Source organism: Aulonocara sp. 'chitande type north' Nkhata Bay, linkage group LG5 (genome assembly GCF_057382095.1).
Source record: "Aulonocara sp. 'chitande type north' Nkhata Bay isolate Kocher_YH1m ecotype deep benthic linkage group LG5, A_spYH_male_GT1.1, whole genome shotgun sequence".
Classification (NCBI taxonomy): Eukaryota; Metazoa; Chordata; class Actinopteri; order Cichliformes; family Cichlidae; genus Aulonocara; species Aulonocara sp. 'chitande type north' Nkhata Bay.
In genome coordinates, this window is record NC_141348.1 from 25,112,598 (window position 1) to 25,135,496 (window position 22,899).

General features: G+C 41.8%; 2 protein-coding genes across 5 annotated transcripts; one reads left to right on the plus strand and one right to left on the minus strand.

The window, feature by feature from the left end:
- The first annotated feature begins 546 nt into the window (after nucleotides 1-546).
- LOC147330692 (msx2-interacting protein) lies at nucleotides 547-17,816 on the plus strand. Of its 4 annotated transcripts, none has more exons than XM_086292429.1 (15): nucleotides 547-797; nucleotides 1,870-2,184; nucleotides 4,461-4,937; nucleotides 5,092-5,246; nucleotides 5,818-6,018; nucleotides 6,165-6,316; nucleotides 6,405-6,530; nucleotides 6,645-6,758; nucleotides 6,848-6,961; nucleotides 7,059-7,159; nucleotides 7,377-14,544; nucleotides 14,871-14,936; nucleotides 15,039-15,233; nucleotides 15,314-15,472; nucleotides 16,766-17,816. In XM_086292429.1, exons 1-15 carry the CDS (start codon nucleotides 715-717, stop codon nucleotides 16,895-16,897), a joined length of 9,558 nt encoding a protein of 3,185 aa, XP_086148555.1. In that variant the 5' UTR covers nucleotides 547-714; the 3' UTR covers nucleotides 16,898-17,816. The 4 variants fall into 4 exon arrangements, with proteins under 4 accessions (XP_086148555.1, XP_086148556.1, XP_086148557.1 ...); XM_086292430.1 differs by having other exon boundaries at nucleotides 4,464-4,937; XM_086292431.1 differs by lacking the exon at nucleotides 547-797 and adding an exon at nucleotides 3,613-3,790 and having other exon boundaries at nucleotides 2,081-2,184.
- Nucleotides 17,817-18,000: 184 nt separating this feature from the next.
- prkar2ab (protein kinase, cAMP-dependent, regulatory, type II, alpha, B) lies at nucleotides 18,001-22,526 on the minus strand. The gene is made up of 10 exons (XM_086292433.1): nucleotides 22,114-22,526; nucleotides 21,959-21,994; nucleotides 21,746-21,885; nucleotides 21,219-21,325; nucleotides 20,398-20,551; nucleotides 20,199-20,300; nucleotides 20,029-20,103; nucleotides 19,862-19,927; nucleotides 19,601-19,739; nucleotides 18,001-19,155 (listed from the first exon to the last, which is right to left on the minus strand). The coding sequence occupies exons 1-10, from the start codon at nucleotides 22,391-22,393 to the stop codon at nucleotides 19,031-19,033; spliced, it is 1,224 nt and encodes a 407-aa protein (XP_086148559.1). The 5' UTR covers nucleotides 22,394-22,526; the 3' UTR covers nucleotides 18,001-19,030.
- Between the last annotated feature and the right edge of the window lie 373 nt (nucleotides 22,527-22,899).

The following is a 22,899-nucleotide window of genomic DNA, read 5'->3' on the forward strand; positions in this document are numbered from 1 at the left end:
GTCCCGCTGTCTTCATACATGTCCAGGACCATCCTCGCATATTCCTCGGCCAGTCCTGACTTCCTCATGCAGTACTTCCTCTGTTGGCACCCTCTGGGCCTTTTACGGTCAAAACAGTAGTTTGATTACGATAAGATATAATAGATTCATTTATTTTTAGCGTTGCCCTTGTTTTCACTAAACATTCCAATAATAACTGAAAAACACTGACTGCATGGGACTCACAAGGCGTTGCATTGTAAAGCAGACTATTTTTTCACTGCCTTTATCTGTCGGTTTGGCAGAGCGATAGAAGAATGAAACTGGTGACTTTCTATTTCACATAGTAGTTATTACAGAATTCGTTTAACTTTAATTCAACAAGTCAACAACTGTTACAAATTTTTAAATAAACGTGTTAAAGTGATTAAAAATTCTACTTTTCGCTGTTTTAATTAATCTTTTCCACGACCTGATCCCCCTGGGAGAAAATCGCCCGCTGCCTGCCGTCTGCTTCACAGGGATCGCGGGGACGCGCGTCTCGCAACCAAAATCATCCAGAGCGAGGTTGATGCGCGTCCACGCAAGACAGATCGAGGACGCAGCAGCTAGAGCTAAACGGTTAGCAGGGCCATCGGGCCCGGGTCGTTCATTTTGTTCAGGCGGACCTCCGACCGGCAGGGATTAGAAACGTGCGAGATCATATGTGTGTGGAGGGGGAAAGAGTAGCGCAAGATGGTTCGGGAAACCAGACACCTCTGGGTGGGAAATTTACCCGAACACGTTCGAGAGGAGAAAATCGTGGAGCATTTTAAACGGTAGGTTACGTGTTTTCCAAACAGCGCGCGCTAGCTGTCTCACTAACATTACGAACGGTAGGCGGTTGCTATCAATGCTAACACAGCTAATGTTAGCATTTTACGTTTTACTAGTATTGCTATTTCTCGTGTGCTGAATGCACATTATTGGCAGCGTGGTGATGGAAATTGAAGTCATATGTGAAGCAGAGCCGCTCGGGCCTCAAGGTGAACGATTTATAACATTCCTCGAACTTTTGTGAACGCCAAGGAGCAATTAGCTGGATTCGCTAGCCACCAAGCTTCCACCCAACCAACCATTTTGTGGGAAGTCGAGACGTTTTCACGATGTGTACAAGCCTAACGGCAGCTATCGTTAACCACAGAGTAGCATTAAATGCATTCGGTTAGTTTAGCCACTGGAAAAACCTCATACTCTGTTGTTTATCTGGTCGTCAGAGTGTTATATACCGATTGCTAATAGAAGGAAATTTACGAGAGCTGCCTCACGCCCGGTCCCATAAGTGTAGCTGCTTAAACTAAGCTAAGTTAGTCAGTGTTGTTGGGGTTCATTTGTGAAATTGTAAACTGCAAACCAGGTTTTGCTACCCTTTAGTGCTTAAATGTAAAACAAACCAACACCACAAACTGCCTTCCGGGGTTCATAAGAGTTATTTGTAGCTTTGTAGCTAACACTAGGTGTCTAATCTCTTGCTACGCGGCGTAAACACTACTTAAGTAGTTGGAAAACAAACATTCCTGCTAATGGGATTTATTGCTGCACACCCCATGTAGTGGTCTGCTGTTTAAACATGGTGCGTTTTTTTTACATATCCTACGTCCTATAGAAATGTCATCAATACTGCTTAGAACTTCCTCTTTTTCCAAGTATTCCCAAATGTGATCATCCAGTATAATCAATTGCTAGCACTTTTAAGTTCAGAGAGTTCACCTCTGATGTGTGGTCTCTGGTTCGTTATCATAAAGTCCTGCCTTCAAAGTCAGTGCCATTTGCAAGCTTGCTGATTAAAAACTGGCACATTCTATATTCTTGGCCGGTGTATATGTAATTTCCTCTTTGTCTCCATTTCAGGTATGGTCGTGTGGAGAGTGTTAAAGTTCTGCGAAAGCGCGGTTCAGAGGGGGGTGTTGCAGCCTTTGTGGATTTTGTGGATATCAAAAGTGCACAGAAGGCTCACAATGCTGTCAACAAGATGGGGGACAGAGACCTTCGGACTGACTACAATGAACCCGGGTCAGTCCCAAGTGCTGTTCGGGGCCTGGAAGACAGCTCTCCCTCGAGCAGTCGAGATGTTACAGGATTCTCTAGGGGAACGGTTGGTCCAGTGTTTGGGCCACCTGTGTCCCTTCACTCCAGAGAGGGACGTTATGAACGGAGAATAGATGGGTAAGTGGACACGGCGTCCCCTTCGAATCCAGGGAAACATAGGTATCACACAGGTGTTAAACCTAAACACATAGTGGGGGGTATCCGTAAGGGATTGATGCCTCAAGGGGTTACACAAAGGTAATCTAGGGATCGTTCCACTTTTCATCCTATTTGACTTGCCTTGCCCATTGGATCTAAGTAAATTAACTACACATTATCATTTGGTAAGGTAACTATATATTGAGAGTTTGACATCTGATGTGGATATTACATCTGTGTGGAATATCCTGGTGAGTTGTGGATTTATTACATTTTGTGGGAGTCTACCTTGGGGAGCTTGCGGATATTTTTTATAATCAACATGGAATCTATCTTTAATTTAAAAAAAAAATCTGGAATCACGTGAAGCTGGAAGTACATCACTGTTATGATGGATACACGTATTTTGGAAGTATCTATATAGGTATACACTCACTTGAAGAAATCTTCCATCGTGGGATATCATTTTTTTTTCTCAAGGCAACGACTAATTGCTGGACTGTTCATTACTTTTCCTTTTTCTTTTTTTGCGCTTTGCACTTGTGGATACAGCCTGTTCTGGATTTAACTTTTGACCGAGTGGATGGAAGAAACCTTACAGTCATCACACATTAGAAGAAAGACTGGTGTAGTTCCAAGGTATCATTGTCATGTTAGGATGAGATTAACTTAATCAAAAACAGGTTTTGTTCCGCATATGGACGCTGCACCGAGAAGATTTCACAAGAACACAGAGGATCCAACCACCTGGCCACCAACAACGTTTGTGGAGCTATTCTTGCTTTTGCCATGAAGACATGAAGAGTGGATAGTTGGGATGTAACCCCCTGGATGTACGCAATATTATACCCTGTGCTGGATGTACTGATGTGGATAGGTGTAGCTGCCATTCATTTGGATTACTCAAGTATGGATGTAGCCGTTTGAGACCTCAATCAGGAAAAAGCACTCCAAGTATCTTAGAGGAAGCTGAAGACATTTTTTTAAGTAACATGACAGTAAACAAAGATGACACCCACTGATTATGGAGTTGTATCCGGCCCACCAGTCCAGGAGGATATTATTTACTCTGATACTTGTCTGGAGTCTACTGACCTGCGTGATGTTAAATAACTTAACATTAACCCATGGAATATTTTTTTCCCCTGCCACTATAAAACTTTTAAAAAATTACAGTGAAATGAGACCGATCCCATTGGATGTATTTTTTCTCTCAGGCTCCAACTTACTGAGTAGTCAACCTGGAATCTGCCGATTACCCTGAAGCTCATCATCTTTTTAAAAAAATATTTTATTCCATATTTATTTATTGAGGTTTTATGTTCCTATGATTTTTTTTTTCTACATGTTGCAATACTCATAAAGGTCCATTTCTGTATATTTTTTTTTCTTCCTTTTTCCATCCAGTGAAGAGAATTAAATAAGCCCAACTGTGGATTATACGTCAACAATCTACTGCCCTGGTGCTCAGTACATGAACATAACATGCAATGCGAGAATACGTGAAGCGTTTTTGCCTAGGTCTCTCACATTCTGACCACCTAGATTTTATTTGGATTAGTTTCGGTAACTTCTTTTCTAAAAGGTTGGTATTTCTCTGCCCTCTGCATACTTTCTTTCCTAATCTTCCTTCGTGCTTTGTTTAATCATAGTTTTGCACTGCTTTTAGGGAAAGGGAAAAAAGTAAATTTTATTAAATGTATGTATCTGCTCAGTTTTTTTTTTTTTTTTTTTTTTTTTTTTGAGTTTTATGACTTGTTATTTCCAGTTCATGCACTGATCCAAACCCTGCATGGCATTTCTCCATACCACATAGATCATTAGAACAAATGTCCACTTGAATATTTGGGAGAAATGTTTTATGTAGATTTGTATTTTCTCCCCATATTCATAATAATTCATGAACAGTCAACCTCTGAAACCTCAGTGTTTATTGCTGTGCCAGTAAAAACAATTGGAGACTAAGAGCAACATAGCTTAAATCTGAAATAAAGTTCTGAAAGTTTGTGGGCAGCTTGTTTTCCTGTGACTGTTTGTGAATTTACATCATAGATGTATAGGTTATTAGATTTGGAGAAGCGTGACAAATGTAATCTGTTTTGGTTTTTTTTGTTCAGAGTTTTTACAGACAGTGCCAGTATTTGGGCCATTTATTGCTGTAGTGCATTTTTAAGTGAAATGCTTATTTTCTTTTTTTTGTTAAGAGTCTGATTAATACTTTTTATTTTCATGTCTGTCCTGTTCTTAATTTACAGTAGCTCAGAAAGCCGTGAACGTGCATATGATCACAGCCCATATGGACATCATGACCGCAGTGGTACTTTTGACAGACAGCGTCACTACAACGCCGATTATTACCGCGATCGCTCTGTGTTTACTGCTGCTGGCCCAGGCAGCAGTTCTGTTGGGGGAAGCTTTGAGGCGTCAGACCCACACTTTGACTCTAGAATCCGAGACCCTTTTACTCTTACTAACTCTTCACGACGTGACCTGTACCGAGATGACAGAGGACGGCGTGTCGATCGGACTTACCATCACCGTCGGAGTCGATCGTCTCACTCCTCACAGTCAAGGCATCCCTCCCCTCAGCGTACCACGGGGCAACCCCTCAAAACTCCTCATTCCCCTAAAAAAGCACCTTTGTCCCCTGGGAGAGGCCCGAGATCTCGATCTCACAGCAGATCTTCAAGCTCTGATTCAGTCAGCAGCACAAGCAGCACAGGCAGTGGCAGGTGGGAATTTTTTTCGTTTTTTAATCTACAAATGATGGATGAATATTTGTCCATGGACAAAGCATTGGGATTATGCTGGACAATTTGTAAATAATCCGTTTACTCAGACTTGTGTAAACAGAAGTGTCTAATCGTTTTACACTTTCATTGACAGTGATTCAAACAGCAGCTCAAGTGATGGATCGCAGGCTCGTTCTGTTCAGTCATCAGCTACACACGCACCACCTCAGTCCTCTATGGCGCTTGACTCTGAAGAGCCCCGTAGGAGCTTTGGCATTAAAGTGCAAAATCTACCAGTACGCTCAACAGGTGAGTTTTTAATGTTCATCTACCTCTCAGTGGACCAAGTTAAGTCTTTTCTCTGCTCAATAACCTTGCCATATCCTTGAATTTGTTATTGCCTCAATGGCATTAGAAAGTACATTTCCTACAGGCAACATGATCTGAAACATGAGGAGGTAGTTATTTGCAGGTAGGGGACTAGCTGCAGGTAGTTAAATGTAGCCATGTTTAAAAACTTTAATTTTTGGCTCTTGTAAAAGGGAGTTTCTGATGGTAAAGAGTGGTTGTTTAATGAAATAAAATTACTATTTCCTTTACTGTTTGCTGCAGAGCATTGTATAGATTTGTGGTGACAGAGATTGATCACTTTATTAGTTATTGTTTCATTTACATACAGATGTTTTCTAATTTTATTTTTGATTACACATTTAGCATGCTCGTGGTATGCAAACCAAACTAAGCTGTGAAATAAAAATAATTTGAGCCAGATGAAAGCCTCTTCCTGTCAACAGATTAAAGTGGGAGTCATTTCTTCTTTAGGTCGTTGGGAATTCTGTTGTTTTTAGTAGTGTTGTAGTAATTCTGTTTTCCAATGCAGACACGAGTTTGAAAGATGGACTTTTCCATGAATTCAAGAAACATGGGAAAGTGACTTCAGTTCAGATCCATGGAACATCAGAAGACCGCTATGGGTTGGTATTCTTCAGACAGCAAGAGGATCAAGAAAAAGCCCTTAGTGTCTCCAAAGGAAAGCTGTTTTTCGGCATGCTTATTGAAGTCACTGCCTGGAATGGACCAGGTAGGTTGCAACAAAAGTCACAGAAATTTGTATTTTTTCTGATAAATATGGCAGATTTGCAGACACATTAATTCCCTCCACAGGCTTGAACCAAAATTCAAATAGCATGTGAGTAATATTAATGATAAATCCGTTTCTTCCTCCAGAAACAGAAAGTGAAAATGAGTTCAGGCCTTTGGATGGGCGAATAGATGAATTCCATCCAAAGGCCACAAGGACACTGTTTATAGGGAACCTGGAGAAGACCACCAGTTACCAACAGCTTCTCGACATTTTCCAACGCTTTGGTGAAATTGTGGTAAGCATCCATCTGACTTTGAATTACACACGTAAGTTTGTATATTTTACATTTAACATTTTGTATTTGCTCTCTTTTTTGTCTCAAGGACATTGACATCAAGAAAGTAAATGGAGTTCCCCAGTATGCCTTTGTCCAGTATTCTGATATTGCCAGTGTTTGCAAGGCTATAAAGAAGATGGATGGAGAGTATCTGGGAGCCAACAGACTAAAGGTAGTGTTTGTACACTAAGCAATCTTACCATTTCTCATCTGTGTATGTGTATATTTTCAAAATTATAGATTAGAGTGTTTATAATATCTATATTTGTGTCTTGTTTCCTTGCAGCTCGGTTTTGGAAAGAGTATGCCTACAACATGTGTTTGGCTTGATGGGTTATCAGCCAATATTACAGAGCAATACCTCACGCGGCATTTCTGCCGCTACGGACATGTAGTTAAGGTAAGGTGATGTTTTTCTCTTCCTTAAGATTTGATACTTTTGATTTTAGTACTCCCATAAATCTGATTTAATTTTTTTCTTTTTTGAAGGTGGTGTTTGATAGATTGAAGGGGATGGCTCTCATCTTGTACAACAACACCGACTTTGCTCAGACAGCTGTAAGAGAGACCAAAGGTTGGAAGATTGGTGGCAATAAAATAAAGGTAAAAATCAAGTGAAGGTTTAACTAATAAAATGTAATCCTAATGTTTTTTTTTGCCCCCTTTTTAAATCTTTTTGTGTTTTATTCACTTATGATAGGTGGATTTTGCAAGTCAAGAGAGTCAGATGGCTTTCTACCGATCCATGCAGGCATCTGGACAAGACATTAGAGACTTCTATGAAATCCCTCCTGAACGACGGTAAACGACCAGTATTGTTATCTGAATACAGTTATTGTTTCTGTTTAATGACTTTATTTGCTTTGCCTTTTTTTAAATGAAGCAGATAGAAAATGTTTGCTGCTAGTGAAAGTGGTGATATTTTGAATCTCTCTTCCATTAGTGACAATATTTCAATTACAAATTAATTATTTAGATTCAATACTTTACACTTTGTGTTCTCTCCTTAACTCTATAGAGAGGATCGCAGAGCTCCGTATCATGAATTTGCAGCAGAAAGGGCTTACTATGAGAATATACGAACCCCTGGCCTCTATACAGAGGACACTCGAAGAGAGTATGCTGCCCGCAGCAGAGACCGGTTTCCTGAACTTGAACATTATCAAGGGGATCATTTTGACCCACGCTATCATGAAGACCCTAGAGACTACAGGGATTACAGAGACCCCTTTGAGCAAGACATCCGGAAGTACACATATATTCAAAGGGAACGAGAAAGGGAGCGAGAACGTTTTGAAGCTGATCGCAGCAGGTGGAGCCCTTCCCATCCAAGGCGACCTATTAGTCCAACAGTATCACCTTCAGCATCTGAGCGGGTTCCTAGAGACTCAGAACGACGAGTTTACAGCCAGTCATCTGAACGAAGTGACAGCGTGAGTTCAGTGTCACCACCACATTTTGATAAATCTGAAAAGACCCTGCTAGAACATCCCTCCAAGAGCGAGAAGAGCAGTCAGTCGGATCGTTTATCTGGAACTGAGAAACCCAAACGTGCAAAACGAAAAGAGAAAGGCGACAAAGCTGAAAAGATCAAATCAAGAAAAGCAAAGGGGCAATCCCCATCAAATCCACTACCTGAAACAGAGCCTGAGACTGGTTTTGATGGAGGGTCTGGAAGGGGAAGAGGATCAGACCAGGATGTCCATGAAAAACAGAAATGTAAAGGGGATGGCGACCTTCTTACTAGTACTCTGTTAGCAAAAAGTGAACGATCTGACATGAGTAAAAGTGATGGTTCAGACTTGGATGGAAGGAATCGACTCAAGAAGCATGTTAAGTCTGAAACTGATGGAAAAGATTCTGCAGTAGATTTGGATCGCCGTGCTGCAAGAAAAAGGCGTTTTGGTGACTCTGGAGCAGGAAGGACTGCTCGTCAGAAGAGAAGCAGGCATGAGGAGGAGGATGGTAATCAGTCTTCTGACTTTGGTGCAGGTACAACATATTTGAAAGAAATGGATACAGACAAACACAAAGATTCCCAGAGGAAAGATTCAAGACCTAAAAATGAAAAAAGTGGAACTCCAAAAGATGGTCAAGAGGACCTTAAAGTACAAAGAGAGAAATCAGAGGGATCTTTGGACCCACTGGAGTCCAAACAACATCTAGGGCACCCTTCCTCCAGACGATTTTCACAAGAGGGTATTGCAGACCAAAACAGTACAAGAGAACCAGACCACCATACTTCTGTAAAAATTGGTCAAAATTCTGAAATTAACAAAAGTGCCAAGAATAAAGAAGACCACATTGACATTGATACCTCTCAAAGTTATCGCAAACAGATGGAGCAAAACAGACGTTTGCATCAGCAGCAGCAACAGCGCGAGTCTGAGAAAACTGACAAACCAGCTAGTCCCCAAGGAACTGAAACAGAGGACTTGGAGCATCGGAGCCTCGTGCATGAAGTTGGTAAACCCCCTGAGGATGTCACAGATAATTTTCCGTCCCACAAATTAAAGAAACCAGACCAGATTGACTCCGAGTCAGGGATAAAGAGAGAGCGTGTGTACAGGAGCTTTAAACAAAAAAGTGAAGATCTAGACTGGACCACCAGCTCCCCTCCAGGACATTTCTCGAATCGTCCAGATGAGGACTTTGCAGATCCTCCTCAGAAAGAGTTGAGCCGAAATGATGAAAAATCTCAATCAGATCTGGAGTTATTAGTCAAAAGGACACATAACACACAAGTTAACAAGACAGGCACTCCTTTACTCATTGTGGAGGACGAGAAACAAAAGAGATGGGAAAGCAGAATTAAACAAGGCTTGTTACCTGATCTGAACTTTTCTCAAAATATAAATAAAAACATTCACAATCGCAAACGTTTGGAGTACGCTATTTGTCATGACTTGGAGCCTGGGGAAGTACGATCCGACTCCGAAGAGGACAGAGAGCCCAAACCCCACTCTCCTGTGCCCTCCACATCTATGCCTTTTTCTGAAAGACCAAGAGCTGACAGATTTTCAGACCCTAAACAAGCACAGCTTGAGAAGAATAAATTCTACTCCTTTGCACTTGACCAGACTATCACACCTGACACAAAGGCTCTGCTTGAGCGTGCAAAATCTCTGTCATCTTCCAGAGAAGATAACTGGTCATTTTTAGACTACGATTCTCATTTTGTAAACTTGCGTAACAGAAAAGACACTGAAAAGGTGGAAGCAGCACCAAGACCAACACCTTCCTGGTATATGAAAAAGAAAAAGACTCGAATTGGATCGGAAGATAAACTTGATGACAGGAAAGAGGAACCTAAGCCAGAGGAACAAGAACGCAGGGAGCTATTTGCCTCCCGATTCCTTCACAGCGCTGTCTTTGAGCTGGACTCGAGACGACTTCAGCACCTGGAACGCAAGCATGAGGAACCTGAGCAAAACAGTCAGCAAGCAGCAGGAGATGGTGAACTTGACTCAGGGCCTGTTGTCCTTTTCCATAGTCGTTTTTTGGAACTAACACGACTACAGCAACAGAAAAATAAAACTCAGCAGCTACAGGAGGCAAAAGAAGACACTATGCCCACAAATGAAAACAAAGTAGAAAAAGCTCCTGTTCAAGAGCAACAACCTCTGCAGTCACCTGAAACAACAGAAACTACCACAGAGGCAGAAATTAAACCAATTACCCCTGCTGAAAATGTAGTTCCTGAACCCAAACTCGAACCAGCGTCTGTCACTCAAACTGTGATCAAAGACGTTCCTCCACCTGATGACATATGTGTTTTACTAAACCCACCCCATGATCCATGTCCCCCTGTGTCTGTCAAAAAGGAACAAGAAACGGATCAGGAACATGTTGTTTCCATGCAGCACCCACCAATTGAGACGTCAGATTCTCTGCCTGTACCCATTACAGCATCTGAATCCAACTATTCAGCGAATAGAGAGAGACATTCTCCGTCTGAGGCAAAGCTGGATATTGTTATTGAGGATGTAAAACCTACATTCACAGAACTTTGCCACGAGTCTCACAATGAGCTTGTTAGCAATTCTGAACCAGAGCTGAATCCTGAGGCAAAACAACCAGAAGTACCTGTAGCCAGTAGTCCAGTACAGCCTAGTCTTGTTGAGCAGTTGGAAGTATTCAAGAAAGAGACTCCATCCACTTGTAAATTAGGATCAGAGAATGAAGGTGACATAAAATCTCAAGCTGGTAAAGTACAGGTACCAGTTGACAGTGAAAGAAATGATGAACCAGTCTTATCTCAGAAAGAAAATAAAACAAAAGAAATAAAAAATAAGAAGTATAAGTCTCTTGCACAAGTTGCTTCTGTTCCTGTAGCGTCTGCACCAGGTACTGAGAAACAAGCAACACGCAAGAGTGAGCGCATTGACAGAGAGAAGCTGAAACGTGGCTCATCCCCGAGAGGTGAGTCGAGGTCCACAGGCAAATCTCCAATCCATGGATCAGATCCCGATACCTCTGAGCACAGCATACCAGTAAGCAGAGCAAGACGAAGAAATGTTAAATCAGTCTATGCCACCCCAGTTGAAGATGATACACCAGTTCGTTCCGGAAAGGATGTTGCAGAGTCGCCACGCTCTGCCCGAAAACGTGGTACAGACAAAGATGCCATACAACAAAATACTGAACCAGATCCACCAACTCCAACACATGCAAATAAACGTGGTCGGCCTCCCAAGAATCGCAGGCAAGGTGATGATACTGCAACTGCTAAAGTAGAAAAATCTAAACTGGATGGTAAAGACACGGATTCAAATGAATCAGAAAGTGGTGAACGTATTCCAAGAATGTCAAAAGGGAGAACGCCACCGTATGACACAAAGGGTTCATCAAATCAGATGCCCACATCACTAGGATCTGGATCAACAAGGAAGGGGGACAAAACTGAGGCAGCTGATGATAATGGTCAGGAAAATGATTTCACGTATGAAGATACCTCGCCTTTGCAAGAGTCATCAGTTTCAGGTAAAGAAGATCCATCGCTGAAAATTGATGAAAAGAAAGAGGAGATGGTCAAACAAGGCATAGAATTGGCCAAAGGTAAAGATGTTCTCCATGAAAAGGTATATGATGACAAATCAAATGGAAAAGAGGCAGATGCCTCCAACCTGGAAGAGAAAACCATGTCAGAAAAAGAGAAAACTCTTAGAGGAAAAGCAGGGAATTCCAAGTCACCAGTCCTCAAGAACCTCAAAATCAGACTGCATGCAACAGAGGTGAAAGACCTTCTTCAGTTAGGAGAAGAAGAGCCTGGGACTCCAGAAGACTCGTCAAAAAGTCTTAGACATGGTGACCACAGTGAACAGGTTTTAAAGTGCACAAATGCTAACAAAGGAGGCTCCAGCAATGAAGACAATGAAAATGCAGCTTCAGACCAAAAGGAGCTCCTGGGAGCATCAAAAAATGTAATTTCACAGGAGCTGGAACTGGAGCAAGCTGTGGAGAACATTGCTAAACTAACAGATCCAACCTTTCCAACAGAACCAACACCGCCTGTCCCTCATACAGATGTAAAAAGTGACCCAGAGGAAGAAAAAACATCTAATCCTGCCAGTGAGTCAGAACTGATGGCTGCTATTGATTCAATAACCCAGGCACCTCCAGCAAATCTAGATGTAGTCTCAGAACCTGAGATTCAAGACTTGGTTCAGCACATCAAGGAAGATGAAACAAATACATCTTCTGTCCAGGAGGAACCCGCTTTCCCAAACACACCCAAAAAGGGCCCCAAGGGAAGACCTAGAACACCTAAACGTTTTCCTAAAGGCCAGAAACAATTAAGAAAGGATTTGAAAGATGGACATTCGTTAACTGAGGAATCGGCAACCCCATTAGCAGATAGTACAGCTTCTGATGCAAAGGTTTTTTCTGAGACACCTGCTGCTGCTGCAACTACTGCAGTTATTACTCCTGCTACTTGGAAGACAGAGCCTGAAACCTCAGCAGTCAAAGCTACAGATGTAAACGCAGAGACAGAGTCATCTTCAGAAGAACACATCCAGCATTTCAAGTCTGTTTACCCGCAATCCAAGAGTCCAATATGCACAAAGCCACAGCACTTGCCATCTGAATGCAACTCTCCTTCTCTGTCACCACGAGCTAACAACCCAAATGTCAGACCCCCTCAAACAAGCAGAAATCCTGTTTCTCCACCAGACTGGCGCCATCATTCTAAAGATACCAGTGCCTCTTCCTTACCAATCATGCCATTACCAACCAAGGAAAACCAGCCTTTACCATCAGAGTCTGAAAACAAGGATATTGATCATGGCACAAGTGACTTGAGACAGATTTTAAAGAAACATACAACTAGTTCACAGACAGGCAGCAGCTCTGTTTCAAGTAATCTGCCAAACCTTCGAGATCAGAACCTATCTGAAAGTAATTCTCAGCTCACAGCCATTGTGTCAAATAAGTCATCACTGTCTGATAGTAAAATATCAGTGCATTCTGCCCCACCTATTGTTAGACCTCCACAAACGACTCCTGAGACAAAGTCTGTGATCTCTGTTATTGCATCCACTGCCACATCTGTTATCAGCCGTATTTGCAATCCTTCTGAGCCTGAGGATAAGGTGAACATGAACATTGTTGACATTCCTATAGCCAAACCAAGTTATAGGCCCAGCAAAGATGATGCTGGGTCATATCCTGTGCTGCCTGCTGGTGATGAAGGAGGAAGTGCCACACGCTTCATTATTGAGAGCCCCACTCTTAGCACTGGATCTTGCCCAGGTCTGAGAGTAAATACATCTGAAGGAGTGGTGGTATTGAGCCATTCTGGTCAAAAAACAGAGGGACCCCAGCGAATTAGTGCAAAGATAAGTCAGATCCCATCAGCAACACCAAGTGAGATGGAATCTCAGCAACTGGTATCCATACCCAAGCAGGATTTGTATTCCCAGCCAGGGCTTCAAAAAGGGCCTTCATCACAGATGGATCATGGGCATCCCAGTAAACACCAGTCAGGATTGTCTTCAATCAAACAAGAAAACACTGGTTTGGAAAAGATGGATTCCGCTTACCAATCTGGACCTCAAGGAGTAGTGAAGCGTCTGCCACCAAGCAACCAGCAGGTAATAGGTTACCATCAAGATTACATGCCTTTAAAACATCCAAAGAAAATGGATAGTGCTGATCCTCATGGTACAGATGGAACCAAACCGCCTTGGACCTCTGCCATAAGCCCTGCAATAAGCCCCCATTTACCCTCTCCACCTGGAAACCACGTAGGTTTTAGTGATAGAACTCCTTCACATCTCGGTGGGGTTAAGCAGGAACCACGGTCCCCACGTAAGTCAGGGCACGCACACTCTCCATTTGTGTCTTCACCCATTGGTTCCTCATCACCCAAGGGTATTCCAGTTATGTTATCCACTAGCCATCCTGCCATGCAACAGTTTATTGCTGGCGTGCATCATCCCGAGCAGTCTGTTATCATGCCACCTCATAGTGTGCCTGGAGGCTTGGGACGAATGTCTCCACATTGTGTTACTCAGTCAATTCAAGTGGGGCATCTGGTCCAGGGAGATGTCAGAGTCAATACTCCACCTCTTTCTGTGATGAGCTACGGCATGCACAGTGAGTCGCTCAGCTCCTCTTGGTCTAGTGCCATGCAGCCACGGCCTACCTCACCTCAGGCTGTTGGCAGAGACAAGGTTCTCAAAGTAAACCCAGGTTCTTTGAGGAGTCATGAGTCATCTCCTGCACAGCTGAAGCTGGACACTCTGCAGCCCGATCCTCGTGGGAGTTTGCGGAGTAGTGGCCATTTGGACAAAACATACATAGCACAGAGAGACATGCGTGTTCTTTTGCATCAACAGGGGGATCGTTCAACCGCAGACTCTCATTCTGGACACATTCAGGAGACCTCTCTATCTCCAAGAGCACATGCTTTGTCTAAAGGTGTGTCCGATAAGGATATAACAAAGTCTTTAGAGGCAAAGAGGCCCCACTCTCCACTTCCTAAGGATGGAATGATGGGAATCAGACAATCCGGACAAGCAATGGCATCTCCCCACAGGGTTCAGCTGATGCCACCTGGACCTAGTGGTTCATTCACAGACTACCCGGGGATGTACTCAAACCCGAGAGGAATCCATTCTCAAATGCCAGAAGCGTCTGCTGTTGGACTTACCCAGCCGCCAATGAATGTCACACCTGCTGCGGTGAGTGCGTGATGTTTAAAAAGACAGTCAACATAATCAGTATTGACAGATCTGTGTTGGTACAAAGGACGTGTATAACTAGCAGTTGGTTTATACAATAAAAGCACAGCTTAATAACAGCAAGTGCCTCATAATGGCTGTGGATTACATGGAGAACCTATCATTTAATATAAGAAAGCCGTTTAACACTGTCATGAACTGCAGGTTTCAGAATAATTATGAATTAAAATAAGAACTGAAGGAAAGAAAACTGAACCTTAAACGAAAACATTTTTAAAGCAAAGATTAGTTGTACTGTTGTTCTTAACTGTTTCTTGAATTTGTAGGGTGCGGACCACCAGGCAAAAGATGGCAAGATGACACAGCCTGTTAATATGGTGCAGTTACTCACGGTAAGGCAAATCTCCCAACAGATTAAACAAGGTGGTTGGTCTGAGCAAGAGCTAGCCTCGTCTCATTCATTTGTTGTTTTTGTTTTTGCCTCATTTAAATAGAAATACCCTATTGTGTGGCAAGGGTTGCTTGCACTTAAAAACGACACCGCTGCAGTCCAGCTGCATTTCGTCTGTGGCAACAAAGCTTTGGCTCATCGATCACTGCCCCTACAAGAAGGAGGTGCACTGCTTAGGATTGTCCAGAGGATGAGACTGGAGGCTTCACAACTGGAGAGTGTAGCCAGAAGAATGACTGTACGTGCGTTTTTTGCTTTACTTCCCTGTTTTAAACAAGTTTCTGTCTGCTAATAACATGAACCTTTTGCTCTCCACAGGGAGACACCGACTACTGTCTCCTCCTTGCTCTGCCTTGTGGACGAGATCAAGATGACGTCCTGAACCAGACCCAAGCTCTTAAGGCAGCGTTCATCAATTACTTGCAGACAAAGTTGGCTGCTGGTATTATCAACATCCCCAACCCAGGTTCCAATCAGGTGAGTCATCACTGTTTTATTAATTGTCTGTCCTATGTGGCTTATACCAGCGGTTCCCAACCTTTTTTGCGCCACGGACCGGTTTATGCCCGACAATATTTTCACGGACCGGCCTTTAAGGTGTCGCAGATAAATACAACAAAATAAAACTACTACCGGTACCGAAAAAAAAAGATTTATTCATAACACACGTGAAAAGACCCAGGAAAACAGAGTTAACAATAAAAACGATAACAAAATAACGCTGAAAACCGATTTAAAAACCCTGAAAACCATACATTTCACGCTGGCTTATACAACAGTTTAAAGGCTGGTTTAAGTGTATTAAACACACAGAAGGGGCTCCTCAGCTGCATATCAGGCCATTGGTTTGATCTTCCCTAATTTTTTTTCCTGGAGTATGCAGCACAGAGAAAACAAACATGTTTTGATGCTTATCATCTTCTGATCTTCAATACCATTTGATGGCTTCATTTTAAACACAGAACTGGTTCTACAGGATTGATGGCATACATTTTACTTGGCCAAAGTACTTGTGGAGTCCTTACCATATAGTAAAGGGTTTAGGCTTCTTTGGAAGTGCATTTGTGTATATGCATAACTCACATGGGACTTTCACAGGCCGTGAAACATATTTATTGTAGGGATCCTTGTCAGACAGAAACTGCCCCACACAGTTCATGTGAATGACTGATCACATGACCTGTGCCATACTGTCTTTACCTGGTGCCGTTTGCATATTACCCGTTTTCATATTGTACCCGAAGGAGTTGAAGTGCACAGGTTTTCTTTTCATTTCAATAAAGCAGCATCTCTAGCACACACTTCACAAGTCTGACACCCTGTAGCAGTTTTTTTTTTTAATCATTGGCTTTTTATTATTTTATTTTTATTTATTTATTTTTTGTACAAAATTTTCCTGAAATGTCCAATAGATTTTTTTTCTATTAAAGTTTTAAATGACTTTACTCATTCTCTAAGAATTGTATCCTGTGGATCTCTTTGTTCTTTGTTTAACAGACGCTGTCATATTTGATCAATCTATTGTTAAAAAATAGATATAAATAGATCTTGAAATCCTTACAAGACTGAATAATTTTTGTAAACAAATTTAATTTTAAAAAATAAACTTTTGTGGCCTACCTGGGGACTGAGTCCCACACTCACTCTTTGAGACAGAAAAAATTAAAAACTTTTTGACTTCTTTGTTACTGAATGACACTTTTGAATATTAAAAAGTCATGCCCATCTCAGTATTTCCATGCAACTGATATGTGTCTCTGTACTTCCCAGCCCGCCTATGTGCTTCAGATTTTCCCTCCGTGCGAGTTTTCAGAGAGCCACTTATCCCAGCTCGCCCCCGACCTTCTCAACAGGATTTCAAGCATCTCGCCACATCTCATGATAGTCATCACCTCTGTGTGACGTCCACTGCTGGGAGGATGGATCTTCTCGTTGATGAGCCTCAGGAAGCCAGAGGAATATTTTTTCTTTTTTTTCCTGGACACAGTGGGAATGTGTAGGATAAGTCCTATCAACACATTTTTGTTTTTTCTTTCCCCATCAGTCTTTTTTTTTTCCTCTTTTTATGTTTTTCCCCCTCTCTTGTCACTCCTGTCTGGTATATTTGTCCTTCTCAAAAGAACTCAGGGATGGATCAAACCAGAATGAGTCTTACTTGACCATTTCTCTGCTGTATTTCTATTTATTGGAGTTTTATTTTAATATTCGGAGATGCTCTGAAGAAGGAAGGAAGGAAGAAAAAAAGTCAGGATGGTTGATGAACGACTCTCTGAGGGGCCTGTTTCTTTCATCTGTCCTGATTGATTGTTAATCATTGGTTCAGAAATTAGGATCTTTGAGGTACCTCAGCACCAGATCAGACATTTCAGCATGTAATTTTAAATAATTCTGTACAGACTTCCTCGCCCAGGCCTTTTCTTTAGAGGAAGGAGGATTAACCCTGTAGAAGACTTTTCGTTTAACTCCACCAGCTCTGCTCATGTTCTCACACTACTGAAGCAGTTTACCCCTCTGTCACCTGCCTTTGCATTGAACAAGCTACAGTTTGATTTGGGAGTTTTTGAACATGGGACTTTGTAAATATTTTAAATATTTAAAAGGAATTTAAAAAAAAAAAAAACACGGACCCAACATGGACAGCTTAACAGAGAGACTGGTACTCTGGGACGTACCAGAACACAGAGTGTGGAAATGTAGATGGACAGATTCTTAATTTTTGGGTGTAAATACTTGTAACAGAAGAAGGTTGGCACGCTCTTGTGAGTGGAGTCTGCTAATGGCACTTCATATTTTGTAACTCAAATAAACTCCAGGAAACATGGATATCTAAGATGTGTATCTTTTTTCCCCCCATGCACTGCCTTGAAGAGGTTCGGTTTGGTTGAAGTGTTTCATTTTCTTCTAATACTGAAGACCTCAAGAGTTTGTTTTTTTTTGGGTTCATTTGTACTTCATGACATAAAAACAACCTAAAACTTTAGAAATCGGATGAGTAAATTTGAGGTTTTAATCACAACTCTGAGACTGAAATTGTATTTCCTGTGTTTTTTGGCTGCTTGCACAACCCCATTTTAACACTTCATTTGTCAGTGTTGAGTTGGAAGATGCATTCCTGTGCAGAAACAGGTGTATGAGCTAAATGACACGCAGAACATGACACAGCTTAGTAAATTGAATATATCACATAGCAGTACAAAGAAGGCTCAGAAAGATGAAAAATTCAATTGAACAATGAGTCCATTACACAGAAAATACAAAAGGAAAAGAAGAGCTCACTAAATGAAAATCTAACTGCCCTGCAGGAGCTGAAATCTTGAATGCAAGTTTGGAGTATATGAAGAATTAAATAAAGGTTCAGTTTTGTTTTAATTAGAATTATTTTTTTGGCCTGCATCAATCGGAGTAATTGCCTGAAGGCCAAGAAAAATAAGAATTATCATTTAATCAAATAATTTAAATTTGATTTCACATCATCCCCCGCTATCTCTCCCTATTTTTCTAATATTCACTGTTCAATCCAACAAAGGTGGGAAAAATCCCTCAAAAGTTGTACAGCAAGTTTTTCCACCTGTTAATCTGATTATATGCTGAAAATAACTTTAGTTAAAACAAAGTGAAGAAGAAGTTTGCCCATCTTTTTAATATTATATTGTGGCATAGCAAATACAGTGTTACTAATAACATCAAGAGTGGTTCAGAAAGCAGTGAGTTTACCTTCAGGTACTTATTTACATGCGTGTCCTGTGTGGTCATGTCAATCTGACCAACACAGAGATGATGCACCAGCCAGGCTGCAGTCTGATGGGTTGTCCGTGAGTCAGTTGACTGAATCTTATTTTATGCATCAAATTTTGTTTGGACAAGTATTGACATCATCACACATGAAAAATGGTGAATTTTAAACTTGAACACATTAAAAAAACAAAACATGACTTCAAATTGAGGCAGCCGTATTTACCTCGAGAGGAAGATAAAAGTATCACATACACTGGTTCTATTTTTGATTTATAAAACACTGGCAACTTTAAATGTGTACTATTGTTTCAAATCATCACTGGAGCCAAACAGCGCCACCAGCTGGTCTTCGTACTGGGAGATGTTTCTCTTCATGATGTCAATGCAGGGACCCAGCAAACGCTCAAAAGCCTGGATGTCAATTACTGGAAGGAAAAAAAGACACATTTTGATTCATGTCACAGACATTTTCGTATTTTTGCGTTTTACATGGTACATGTGTCAGGCTGCTGCATCATTCTTCCCACAGTCATGTTTGGAAAAAGTACGTTTTCACAGATCTCAAACCATCACACACTGAAAACTCACTGTTTCCACAGGCATCGAGTAGTAAGTATATAGCAGCCAGGTGCTGCTAAGCACACCATATCAGCGCAAGCACCTCATATCAACTATCAAGCATGGTGGTGGAAGGGCTTGTTTTTTCAGCCACAGGGCCTGAGCACCTTGCAGTCATTCAGTTGACCATGAACTCGTCTGTATACCAAAGTATTGTAAAGTTGCTGTGATGGGACCTTAGGAGAGCTGTGCATAAATAAATGCCTGCTAAACTCAATTAACATTACCAACATCTGTGGGCATTTAATGTACCTAAACATTTGGTTTCTCCCACAGCGTAAACTGTTGCTGCACGAGGTTTGTTGGTGACCAGCGCCAGCTCCCCAAAGTACTGCCCTCTGGAGCAGCGAGCTACCTCCACTTCTGCGTTATCCTGCTGGGTCGCCTTTGTCTGCAATAAAGAAACTTGTCAGTCATTTCATACATCTGAGACATACAGTAAAACAAACATTATTTAAAAAATTAATAGATAAAATGGTTAATTAAGAGGTTTGGCAATAGTAGTGCGCTTACTTTGCTTTTTATCATAATCTTCACTTCTCCTGTTTCCACAATGTAGAAACACTCAGCTTTGTCACCCTGCAAAAAGAAAAAGCAGCAGAAAAGACTAAGTTTAACCAAAGTGTTCTTAATATATAAACTTGAATCTAAAAACAACCCAAGATAAAGCAGGCCTATACCTGTGTAATTATGCGGTCTCCATCTTTGAATGCTCGAGCTCCCAGAACATCAACAATCTTCATTCTCTCAGAAACCTAAAACGAAGCAGGTGAAATAAACGTTGAATAAAAGGTGGCTATGTTCTTATATCCTGTTGTTTTTTTTAAATGCCGTGTGTGTGTCTGCAAACCTCAAGAGACTTCAGAAGAGGAACGCATTCAATGAAGGCCTCATACATCCTTCTCTTCTTTGCATTATTTTTCACAATCAGTCTGTGAAATGTGGCTCGATCCTGAAAGGGAAGCAACCAAAGAACAACCTGTTTCACGCACTCTGTCACATACAGCACAATGCTACGGAGGATGAAGGTCATCTTCTGTCAGACTCACCAGGCCCCACAGGGCTCCGTCCTGTGTCGCCACGATTGTGGCGGCTCGAGGCGTGTTGTACATGAGAGCCAGCTCTCCAAAACTGCCCTTGTTGTCATATTTTCCAACACAAATGCTCACACCGTCCTTCTGTACAAAAATATCGTAGACACCTCTGGAAGTGATTGGACAGAGAAAGAGAGGGAGCAGATGTGAATTGCAAGTCCTCTTTACATACTAGTTAATTATGGAGTTCCACAAGGTTCTATACTAGGACCAATTCTGTTTACATTATGCATATATTATACATTAGGTACTATCATTAGAAGGCATAGCATACATGTTGAATAATCAGGCCCCATCTTATCTTAAAGACCTCATAGTACCGTATCACATCATTCAAGCGCTTCACTCTCAGACTGTTGACTTTCTTGTGGTTCCTATGATATTTAAAAGACGAATGGGAGGCAGAGGCTTCAGCTTTCGCACCCCTCTTCTGTGGAACCAGCTCCCAGTTTGGATTCAGGATTAATCTAATTACTACTAATCTGTGGCTCTCTTCCACAGTGTCTTTTATCCTCTCTTCCTTCCCTCAACCCCAACTGGTTAAAGTAGATGGCTGCCTGTCCCTGAGCCTGGTTCTGCAAGAGGTTTCCTGTTAAAACTGAGTTTTTTCTTCCCACTGTTGCCAAGTGCTTGATGGTTGGGATTTTGTCTGTAATATTGTAAGTTCTTTACCTTATAAAATAAAGTTCTGTCTTGTGACTTGGCATTATAACCTAAATTAAATTGATTTGAGCAGGTTTAGTTTAAATATTGAAAAGAAGGTAAACCTCGCTCACTTCTCTATGACGTAGAAATTGTCCCCATCCTCTCCTTGGTCTATGATGTGATCCTGAGGTTTGACCAACACTTCAAACATGGCGTCTAAAACCTCAGAGAACTGCTCCTGGAGGAAAACATAACGAGACAGGTTTCTTTTTATGAAACAAATTCTAAGAATGCATATTTAAAAAAGGCATTTGAAGCTGATTTAACATATATAAAAGTGGAGCTTAAGCTTAAATATAAGAACAGTTGAGAGAGGATAGTAAAGGGCAGGCACGGTGTAGGATGTGAAGCCAAAATTATAGAGAGCAAAAGCCAAACTTGATTTGAAAGAACTGAAAAATGAAGCAGACTTTTGCATTTAAAAAAAAAAAAAAAGTCCCTTTGTCACCTACAGTAAGCCAGTAACATGACATTTAAAACCTGAGTGCTGTGGTCTGCAGCACTTTCTGGTCTTGGACATTGTTCCTGCAGGTCTCTGTCTATGATCATCACAAGGGGAACCACGTCTTCTTTTAAAACCTGATTTAAGCTGCTATACCTGCTCTAATGTCTTGAACAGTAAAATGTCTCTGCATGCGTCCTGAAGCCGGCGACGCTGCTCGTCTGTTTTGGGATTCACAACCCGAGGCTCTGTGTCATCGTCCTCATCATCATCTGGGTTGTACGCCTCTGCACAAACTGCAGCAAGACAAACAAATGAACAAAGTGGAGTCATGTAGCCACATTGACTCACGCCGTTCCACTTACTGACCTGCAGTTCTGCGATTGGTTTTTCCAGAGGGGCGCTCTGCAGAGAGAGAGAGAGGTCAGAGCGTTACACTGAGTGTTTTTAAAGCCAGGGCTTAGCACACTTCACTGTAACAGCTCCAGAAGTGCTCGTAACAGTGTTAATAGTGAGATACTCACTAACGGGGACCGGTTCCTCCTCTTCCTCCTCCTCCTCCTCCTCCTCCTCTTCCTCACGTTTGTTGGGTTCATCTGTGTCTGATTCAAAAGTGACTTCTTTCTGCACAGACTCAGTGTTGGGTTTCTTGTCTTGCTGGTCATTTCTTTGGCTCTCCAGAATACGTGTGAAATGCTGCACAGCAAACTCGGCCAAGTTGGGAGGCCTGCGACGAAGCACTTCCACCGTGTATCCCTGCAGCAGCTCTTTCAAACCAGCTGGTATCTCTACAGTGCTCATCATTCAGGTTCAAAGGTCAGGAGCTTTAATGGAGGAAAAAAAAAGTCTATAAGAGCTTCTTTTCCATTAACCTCAGTTTACGATGGCAGGAATAACAAAATGCAGCAATCAGCATGTGATAAACACACTTTCTGTCTGAAGCATCATCACTGGAGCATAGTGACTCCACCTCCTCCTCCTCCTCCTCTCCCAGTCTGCCCTGTATTGATTCTTTTATTTAGCACAGCCTGTCAGAAAGTATTGACCAGGTCTTTTCACATCACATGTAATTAAAGGCTGTCCACTGGATCAAGCCTCAGAGCACGATGATCTGGCAAAGAAACAGCACACGCAGAGTGATTTTAACAGTTTATCCTGGAAGTCAGGCTGGTGTTCACGTCCAAATGTCTTCATTTATATTCATAAATATATAGCACAGTTATGAAAAACGCAGTACTTCGCTGGAAAATAAAAAGTAACTATCACAGTACAAAATAACTTCAATGCAAGTGTCCTCACACACACTGATT

Bases quoted from the DNA above. Each gene is read 5' to 3' on its own strand.
- LOC147330692 (XM_086292429.1), top strand. From the start codon at position 715: ATGGTTCGGGAAACCAGACACCTCTGGGTGGGAAATTTACCCGAACAC. The intron at 6,019-6,164 runs GTAGGTTGCAAC...TTCTTCCTCCAG, and splicing joins CACTGCCTGGAATGGACCAG to AAACAGAAAGTGAAAATGAG. The intron at 6,531-6,644 runs GTAGTGTTTGTA...GTTTCCTTGCAG, and splicing joins TGGGAGCCAACAGACTAAAG to CTCGGTTTTGGAAAGAGTAT.
- prkar2ab (XM_086292433.1), bottom strand. From the start codon at position 22,393: ATGATGAGCACTGTAGAGATACCAGCTGGTTTGAAAGAGCTGCTGCAG. The intron at 21,995-22,113 runs GTGAGTATCTCA...CTCTCTCTGCAG, and splicing joins GGAGGAACCGGTCCCCGTTA to AGCGCCCCTCTGGAAAAACC. The intron at 21,886-21,958 runs GTCAGTAAGTGG...GTCTTGCTGCAG, and splicing joins AACCAATCGCAGAACTGCAG to TTTGTGCAGAGGCGTACAAC.